The following is an 8878-nucleotide window of genomic DNA, read 5'->3' as shown; positions in this document are numbered from 1 at the left end:
GACCATATTCAACAAAAGTCCTTAACTTTGGGCCACGCTCATGCCTAACAGGCTAACATAATAAAGATGAGGCCCTGATTCAAAAAGCCCACCAATAATGCTATTTGCTATAAAACGACGTCGTACCCTCTACCAAAACAAAATAGGAGAAGCTAAGCTATTGCCTTGTACTGTTTTGGTTTGGTTCATCATTGACTTGTATATATACTTTCAGAACTAGAGAAACTGACAAATATATACACCATATTGGGTGGCTCGAGTGCCTTTTGGCCTCAAATTTTATCCAGCTTTTGGATTATAAATATATACAAGTCTCTGACCTTTAAAAAAAAAACCGACAAATAATTAAAAGTATGATGAATATATCAATTTGCTTTGTTTGGGATTCTTTTGATCCACACTAATTATTGATTCAGAAAGTTAAAAGAGCACCAAAAAGGAGCTCTGCAGCAAGAAGGGAACCTCGGAATAAGCTTGCTTGAAAGAATTGGAGAAAGTATCTTCCAAGTCTTTGACATGAAGCATTCCCCTCTCTAATTAGATTTCATTAATACTATCACTCTTATCACCTCCCTCCACACGTATTCTTCCTTCCTTTGCTCTTCTTATATGGAAACCCTTCATTTTCTCTGTATATTATCCAACTATAACCCACCAGAGGAAGGACGACAAAAGGAGACTGCAGCAGATATGGCATCATCACTCCCCAACATGTTTCTTCCTCTTCTCTTGTTTCTACTCACTATTTCATTTGGTGGTATTTCTAATTCTTTTTCGCTAAGTATTTTATTTGAATAGTATGTTTGAAAATTCACCACAACACTACAAATTATTACATACGGTTCGTTTGGGTATGAGGTTGCACGGTTTTATTTTTCTTAACCATCGTCTATGTTACTTAAGCCTAGAAAACACAATGTTGGAAATTGGAGATTTGACCATCTTACACAAAAATATTATTCACCCTGGGATTTTGATTCATTGTGGATACATCAAATTATTGATCGGCTTTGTTGGCTCTTTGATCTGGTATTGTTGTGTCAGAGAAAATAGATCTTTACTTATAAATAATTCGGTTGGATTATATAAATCTGATGCGAAATTTTTAGTAGTGGACATAATATGCCATCAGATTTGATGAATTTATGTAATTTTTTTTGTCCACACTTGTAGGGACAAAAATGGTGGACTCGGCAAGAATTTTTACAATAATAAATGATTGCAAAGAAACAATTTGGCCTGCAATAACACCAGGGGAGAACTTCAACGGTGGAGGATTTCCACTCACATCAGGCCAATCTGTTGTATTCAACGCACCGGTCGGTTGGAGTGGTCGAATATGGGGTCGAACCGGATGCAACTTCGACAAAACCGGCAAAGGTTCATGCCAGACCGGTTCATGTGGCTCGTCCATAAAGTGCACCGCATCAGGGTCGACTCCTGTAACACTTGCCGAATTTACCCTCGCAACTCTCGATTTTTACGATGTTAGCCTTGTTGACGGTTTCAATTTGCCACTGGCCGTTAAACCTATAAACGGTAGAGGGAATTGCAGTGTTGCCGGATGTGATTCAGATTTAAGACCACAATGCCCATCTGAACTATCCGTTAAATCGAATGGGAAGGTGGTGGGTTGCCGGAGCGCCTGCGATGTGTTCAGCACCGATGAGTACTGTTGCAAGGGTATTTATGGAAACCCAGCAACATGCCAACCTACGTATTACTCCAAGAAGTTCAAGCAGGCATGCCCTACTGCATATAGTTATGCTTATGATGATCCTACCAGCATTTTTACTTGCTCCGGCACCGACTACGTCATCACCTTCTGCTCCCCCAGGTTTGTTTACAGATTTGATTTCTACTACATTGTGTCACATTTAGTATGTTATTGATTTGTTTGCTTATTTTCAGGAACCAAACAGTCTGCACTTATCATAATAATAAGCTACAATGCAGTGGATCCAACGGCTTAAAATCATTGATGGGGTTAGGATGGGTTGTGACGCTTGCATTGATGGTTCTAATCAATATTGCCTGGACTGTTTTATAAACTATAATAAAGCAGCCATTTGTGTTTTGGTAGCACTACGTATCCCTAACAAATTCAACCATAATCAGCTATAACATGTAATTAGACAACGTAATAACAAAAATCAATGTAATTGGACAACGGTTCATGTAATTAGACAACGTAATAACAAAAGACAATATAATAACGAAACTCAATATAATTAGACAACGTAATATATAATTAGATAACATAATACTATTATCACCGCTTGTGGAAGAAATTGTTAGGGATATATAGAGTTTTCGTTTGTGTTTTGAAAATTTGAGATTTTTCTGTTTATTCTCTGTCTGGAGAATGGATGTTTGGATTCTAAGTAAATATAGCTAGATTTGTTCTGTTCAATCCTTTCATTTTTCTTCTACAAGCTTGGTTTCATACTTTCATCAAACATCACTATTCACTATATAATCCTATTGAATCATACAACAATATGGAATAGATTCAGCAGAAACAAATGACAGAATCATATAAACAAATTTGCTTTGTTAATTGGGTTAAAATGTCAAATGGCATATACGAAACGTCGTAAGAGAAAAAAACATATGGAACAACTGGAACAAGAAACAGAAGAAATCCTCTCAGGCTTCAGGAATCCAGCAACAACAAAAAGAGCCTTTGAGCACCAGTAGTTGTTTCAACATCATGTCAGAAAAAGATGTGTGCCTTTACTATATAACCATGCTTTCGATCATCTGTGCTGATATATGCTAGATTACGGTGTCTCCCTTTACCAAACTTACTGCATAACAACATGTCAGTATTAAGCATCTGGATGTCTTTTACTTCACACGCTGTATAAAAAGACACAAAAATGAAGTGATCCATGGTCTTTAACAAATTACCAGACTATTCATAACTTGTTTTTGTTGTATTTAACCAAAGTATGCAACAACTCGTCCCCAGCTGTTTGCCTCACCACATGTATCATCTGAGAAATCAGAATTTCTCTTGCTGCAATCAAACATTTTTTAAATTAACTTAGATTAAGCCTACCAAAACACTTTCTGACCCTATGGCCAGGCTGGTAAACTACTCAGGTGCTTCAACTTCTTGAAAAATATAGTTGAGAATGTAAAATGCGAAGAAAAGATAAGCTGATCCAGTGACGTGGTTGGCATTAAAGAACTTAATTCTCCTCTTGAATAACTGAAACAGAAAGATTAAAAAAAGTTCAATATCAGATTAGGTTAATGAAATGAGAAGTTCATGATGCACAAAAGAAGCTTACTTTGCAATGTGGGAGACTTGAAACTTATTACTATATCTGGTTTCAAGTGAGACATCATATTAGCACTCCACACAATCTATTTTTTCCGGGGCTAAAGTAGTGTCTACTCCAGTGTCAAACTCAACTGACTTGGCTTAAACTGCTTTGAACCATCACTAGTCACTTCTGTCTTTCCCATTATAGAAATACAGGTAAAAATATGCCTGATGCCCTCTTCATCAGGAGCTGAATGCAATATACCCTATCAGAGGAAAAGAAATTAAATTCTCAGCTATAAAATGATGGTAACATAAGAATTTACTGACACGTCCTCCTTACTCATCAAGAAGATAGTCTGGAGAAGTCAAATGAATGCCAACACCACATGAGATCGGCCATTAACAGGTTCATCATGCCTGGTAAACCCTTTAGAGATATCATCCCATTGCTAGTAAGGAACCCAAATTAATTATGACTGGAACATATCACTGTTAGGAACAAAATTTTCAGGATCTCTAAATTAGCCACTGTCAATGAAACTTGGTCTTTTGCCATAACTTGCTGCAACTGTTCACTCCAGAAAACCAAGGATGCAAAATTCAAATTGCAGCGAATTCTAGACCTTTTTTTATATATAAAAATGACAAGAATCAACCATTCCAAAAGTCAGATTCAAGCAGATTCTAAATAATCAACTTTGGAAAATGACAAGAAATATCTACACGAAATTCACATCCAATAAAGTCCTCAGCAAATCATTTGTAGAATGACAAGAAATAACTCAGAACCCCCAATTGTCAAATGAACGACCACACAGAAACAATATAAGTAGAAATAACTACCTGGGGAAGAACATTGTGATTCAAGAAACGAATAGAGATTGGAGAGTGAAAGCGATTGAAGATTGACAGGAAATTCACACTCAATTTCTTGAATGTGAACCCCTAATCTATGCAAAATTCACATTCAATCAAATTCTAAACAAGTACAATGACAAGAAACAACTAACCTAAAGAGCCCAATTTTCGAATGCACAAGCTCGCAGAGGCTATATAAGTCGAAAGAAATACCTGGGGAAGATTGCGATTGAAGAAACGAATAGTGGAAGAACGAGAAAGAACTATAGGGTTGCGAGGACGAAGAGCTAGAGCTCTCTCTCTTCGTGGAAAAAACAGAGGAGATTGATTAAAGAAGAACAGAGAGGGCGGGTATATATCGCCAGAGAGGACTTGCAGGGGAAAAGATATGATCTTTTGGCGGGGCTTCACAGAAACGCACTTTGCAGGAGAAGATTGATAGAAGGTAGACCGAGTTGGATCCGGTTCATCCCATCCATCTCCAGTTCGCGTAATGTGATTACGATTAACTTACGAAACTACCCCAAAATGCATATTGTGGGCCTCGCGTTATAAATACGCGAATGCCGAATCAGGCCCATGGCCCATTTATAATCCCAAATGAACCAATAAACCGACTACGTTCAACCTGGTATACAGAACTCGAGAATGGCGAGCGCTGGTGGTGGCAAAGTCTCCTTCAAAGTCACTCTCACCTCCGACCCTAAGCTCCCTTTCAAAGTGTGAGCAGATCCGCGTATTTCCTGTTCTTCGTTTCCTATTTATGTTTTTCTAATCGAGCGATAACCTTAATCGTCTGGTAATTATTCTTATTTACTATTCAATCTAATCGAATTTCCAGGTTTAGCGTGCCAGAAGCAGCCCCCTTCACGGCTGTTCTGAAGTTTGCGGCGGAGGAATTCAAAGTGCCTCCTCAGACCAGCGCGATCATCACCAACGGTAATTCTGACTTTCTTGCCACTTTTCGGTTTCCATTGCTAATGTTTTGTGCTCTTGCTAGCTAGGATTTTCTTTTTATGCCGTTTATTTGTTCTACTATCTTTCGATTTTTTTATTAATCTGATTGGTTTCTTAGTTTGTATTGCGATCTTCTGTTTGTTATATGATTCGACTAGCTAGATCTTGGATGTGACGAATGTTTTCTTATATGAAACCATTATTGATTCTTAGATTAGGTCCAGCAGGATGTACATTTGTGTAATTTATGAAAAGACTAATAAGTAGTTGTATCAAATTCTTAGTGTTTACTTGTTATTTCAAACTTGTTGAGTATTAGCTGTTGCCTTTTAAATCATAAAAATAATTGTATAGGTGATTGTCACAATGCGTTTAAGCTGCTACATCATCGTCTATTGAGGTAGTTCAATCCTTGGGTCATTCTGGCCATCTTTCTTAGCAATCAACTTGACATGGCTTAATATACTTGGGCTGTAAAATTGGGCAACATGTCTATGTAAAATGGAGAAACATAAAGGCATCCAGCATTCGGACTCTACGAAGATTTTCTGGCAGAATAGTGTTATATATACTTCTACAGTGTCCAAATTAACTCCTAACAAGGGTTCTTTCAATAGGACCTGTTATCATGCCAGAGAGTTCTTAGAATTGTAATCTTTAGATTTAAAGATATTTTTATTTCTGCATTGTTTCTTAACCACCTCATTATCAATCTTCTGAGGAATCACCGTGACTTGTGGTATTGAGATTCAAAGCCTTGTTTTTTGTGATGGTCTTTCTATGTTAAAAATTTAAACTAGTGGCCAAATTGGTCGTCCTTTAGATTCCAATTTGACATGTATAACTACCATAGTGACATTTTTTAAGATTTTTTTTGAGAAAAAAAAAACATGAACAGGGTGATTTAAGTAGAATGATGCAGGTGTCATACTATTAGATACTTGTTTTTTAAGCTTTTCCAGCAGATCGCACCTTGCTTTGATACCAAGTCCCATGAGCCGAGAGTTTAAAAGAACTGCCTAAGCACTTGCTTCATTCCCTTGGGAATTACTCTCTTTGCCCCTTATAAAGTTGACCTTTCCATTCATCTGGAAGCAAAATATAGTTCTTTCACCCACAACTGAGTGTGCAGTGTTCCCACATCTTAATATCTATGCGAAAATAATTTCCAATATTTGTTCATTGTCCCATCCAACAGTGTCCCTGAGGTCCCTGGCCTTTAGGAGACCCGGGCACGTTTCTTGTTAACTCACACCTCCAATCACAACTTCCCATGAGGAGCGTCAATATGACTATATGAGTCGCTCAGGGCACAACTGTGGTGCCTCAGGGGCTGGAGGATAGATACTGCTTCTCTTCTTAAAATGTAATTATAAACTTTCATTCTTCCTTGAGAAGAAATTGAGCCTGCTGGAATTGATCCAAAAACTAATGTACATTACTAAGAGTAAGGCTCCAACAAAACTCATACTTTTAAGAGACCACTTGTCACCATCCATGAAGCATTGCTGATACCCTCACTTGATGAGCATGCCAAAATCGGGAAAAAGAAAGAACAAAAAAATAATTCTGTTGGATGAAATAAGATTATGAAAATGGAATTGAAATAGCCAGATGAGATAGCTGAATCGGCATCATAAATAAAATTGAAACTTCTCAATTTGTCCTTATGATACCTTGGATTAAGCCATTTGATGGCAGCAGTTCCCCATGTTTTTTGAATCTTTCCAGCTTCCAATATTTGATTTATGCTATGTATTTCATTTTATCTTTTTTTTGAAATGGTATCTTTCATTGTATCTTACTTAAAACTGTTGCTTATTCAGATGGTGTTGGAATCAATCCTCAGCAAAGTGCAGGTATGCCAGTGCTCTCTTTATACTCATCTGTGTTTCCAATAAGTTCCCTTCCCTTCCCTGACCACATGGTGTTAACTGTCATTATATTTTGTATGACTGGAGGCATATTACAACACCCTTTCAATCCTACCCTCACCCGCACACAGAAAGGAAGAATGAGTAACTTTAGACCGTAATTCAATTTAAATTGAATTTTATATTTTCTTATAAGTACTGCACAGAAAATCTTTTCATGGTGTCTCTAAGCTTAATATGGCATCTGCATAATGCTTCAGTTAGTATTTTACTATTTTTACTTGGTTATGAAAACCTTAGGATGAAGGATAGGTGCCAGATCAAATCAGGTTTCTTTATCATCACTTTGGTCAAGCTGTTGGTTTCATAGGTGTCATTCATATGCCATTTTATGTGCCTAAGATAGGGATATGCTGTTTAGTTTTTGTGTTATATTATTTGTATTTCTGATGGTTAGAAATGTTTTTTACTTGCTGTGGTATATTCTAGGACTGGATCATTGATCATTATGACATTCTACTTGATTTTTGAGGAGGCGAAAGATGATAGGATGGCATGCATGATGACTTATTTATGCCTCATCATGTTAGTGGGTGCCTAGTATTCCATGTATGCCACTGTTGCATTGCATATAAGGGCATTTGCTTCCTTTTTATTTGAGCGTTAGGAAGATATGTCTAATTAGATAATATCTAATTTGCTAGGTTCTGCCTCTTAATGCTTCCAATATTGCTACTTAATCAAACTGTTTCCAGGGGCACTATTTAAGCTCTTTCTTTACTTATCCTGGTCAGTCTTGAATGAAGTTCAAGGCTTTATCCTGGTCTTCATCTAAATTTTCTTCTTTTTAAGGAATTTTATTGAAGTATCCAGCAGGTCCCAAAGGGAAAGCAAGTACAAAAGGATAAACTAGGGAAAGAAACCAAGGGATGCATCGATCATGAGTAGCAAGGTTTATGGCCTCTAAGAAGTTTATTTAGTGGCTTGACAGCCAGAATTAATAACGTTAAGCTGATGATTTCTTTATATTCAAATTAGTCTGGCTTTATAATCCAACTTCTTACTTTATCTGATAGTAGCTGCTTAAGTGCTTATGGATCCACTTATCTTTCAATTGCTTGTCATTGCATTATTCCTTCAGTATGAGAAGTGGGTTTTAACGCATATTAAATTATTTTTTTTCTTTGTGATGCATTGTTTTTTTTCACAGGCAATGTCTTCCTCAAACATGGCTCAGAACTGCGCTTGATCCCCCGTGATAGGGTTGGAGCTTTTGGGTATTGAAAAATGAAAACTGTATATCATCCTACTGAGGAGTTCATCCATCAGAGAGCAAATAAAAGTGACTGAAGAGACTTTTTTCTGCCTTTTCTGATTATAGTGGGTCCAGTAGTGTGGTATCTATTTCATATAACGACTTTTTTTTTGGTTCTTTTCATTTTCCTCCCATTATAACTCGTGTAAGTGATATCATGAGCTTTATAATACCGCGGTAAAAGGTGGCTAGACCAAGAAAAAGAGATAATTATGAGTATGTTATTAAACGGGTAGTATTGCTGGGTTACTTTCTGTAAGCCCAGAATCTCATTCTGGCTTATGCAGCACTTGTGGGCAAACTGTGCCCGGGCTGTGACTCGGATGCTTGGGCTGAGGGTTTGGTTCATTTTGGTGGGGCTTGGGTAAATCTCGTGTTTTTTTATGTTTATTTTATCCTTTTATCAAAACATAGAAGTCAAAATGAATAGAGAACAATGAAGTGCAGTTTCTCATTCATGTGACGATTTGGGCTTAGCTAGGATTTGAAGTTCCTTTGGAAAGGTCACTAACCGCCCACTCAAGCCCTTGAGACTGTTTTAACGAGCCAATAATGGCACTAAAATTTCTCTTAGAAGCTCAGTTTTCTTCTCTGCTG

The 8878-nt window shown here is 37.2% G+C and overlaps 2 protein-coding genes and 1 long non-coding RNA gene across 5 annotated transcripts; 2 read left to right on the top strand and 1 right to left on the bottom strand.

Moving 5' to 3' along the window:
- The first annotated feature begins 619 nt into the window (after positions 1-619).
- LOC120008637 (pathogenesis-related thaumatin-like protein 3.5) lies at positions 620-2119 on the top strand. Of its 2 annotated transcripts, none has more exons than XM_038859025.1 (3): positions 620-754; positions 1174-1837; positions 1912-2119. In XM_038859025.1, the coding sequence occupies exons 1-3, from the start codon at positions 691-693 to the stop codon at positions 2048-2050; spliced, it is 867 nt and encodes a 288-aa protein (XP_038714953.1). In that variant the 5' UTR covers positions 620-690; the 3' UTR covers positions 2051-2119. The 2 variants fall into 2 exon arrangements, with proteins under 2 accessions (XP_038714953.1, XP_038714952.1); XM_038859024.1 differs by having other exon boundaries at positions 620-757.
- Positions 2120-2578: 459 nt separating this feature from the next.
- On the bottom strand, positions 2579-4524 carry LOC120008640. Of its 2 annotated transcripts, none has more exons than XR_005470542.1 (5): positions 4349-4524; positions 3618-3766; positions 3300-3540; positions 2914-3217; positions 2579-2810 (listed from the first exon to the last, which is right to left on the bottom strand). It is a non-coding gene; the product is annotated as an uncharacterized LOC120008640 (long non-coding RNA). The 2 variants fall into 2 exon arrangements; XR_005470543.1 differs by having other exon boundaries at positions 3618-3694.
- A 202-nt stretch (positions 4525-4726) lies between these two features.
- Positions 4727-8530, top strand: LOC120008639 (ubiquitin-fold modifier 1). Its single transcript, XM_038859028.1, has 4 exons — positions 4727-4857; positions 4977-5074; positions 6919-6951; positions 8177-8530. The coding sequence occupies exons 1-4, from the start codon at positions 4784-4786 to the stop codon at positions 8248-8250; spliced, it is 279 nt and encodes a 92-aa protein (XP_038714956.1). The 5' UTR covers positions 4727-4783; the 3' UTR covers positions 8251-8530.
- The last annotated feature ends 348 nt before the right edge of the window (positions 8531-8878 follow it).

This window comes from Tripterygium wilfordii, chromosome 11, assembly GCF_013401445.1.
Source record: "Tripterygium wilfordii isolate XIE 37 chromosome 11, ASM1340144v1, whole genome shotgun sequence".
Lineage (NCBI taxonomy): Eukaryota > Viridiplantae > Streptophyta > Magnoliopsida > Celastrales > Celastraceae > Tripterygium > Tripterygium wilfordii.
The sequence above is the reverse complement of the archived record's forward strand: the minus strand, read 5'-3'. Positions and strand labels throughout refer to the sequence as shown.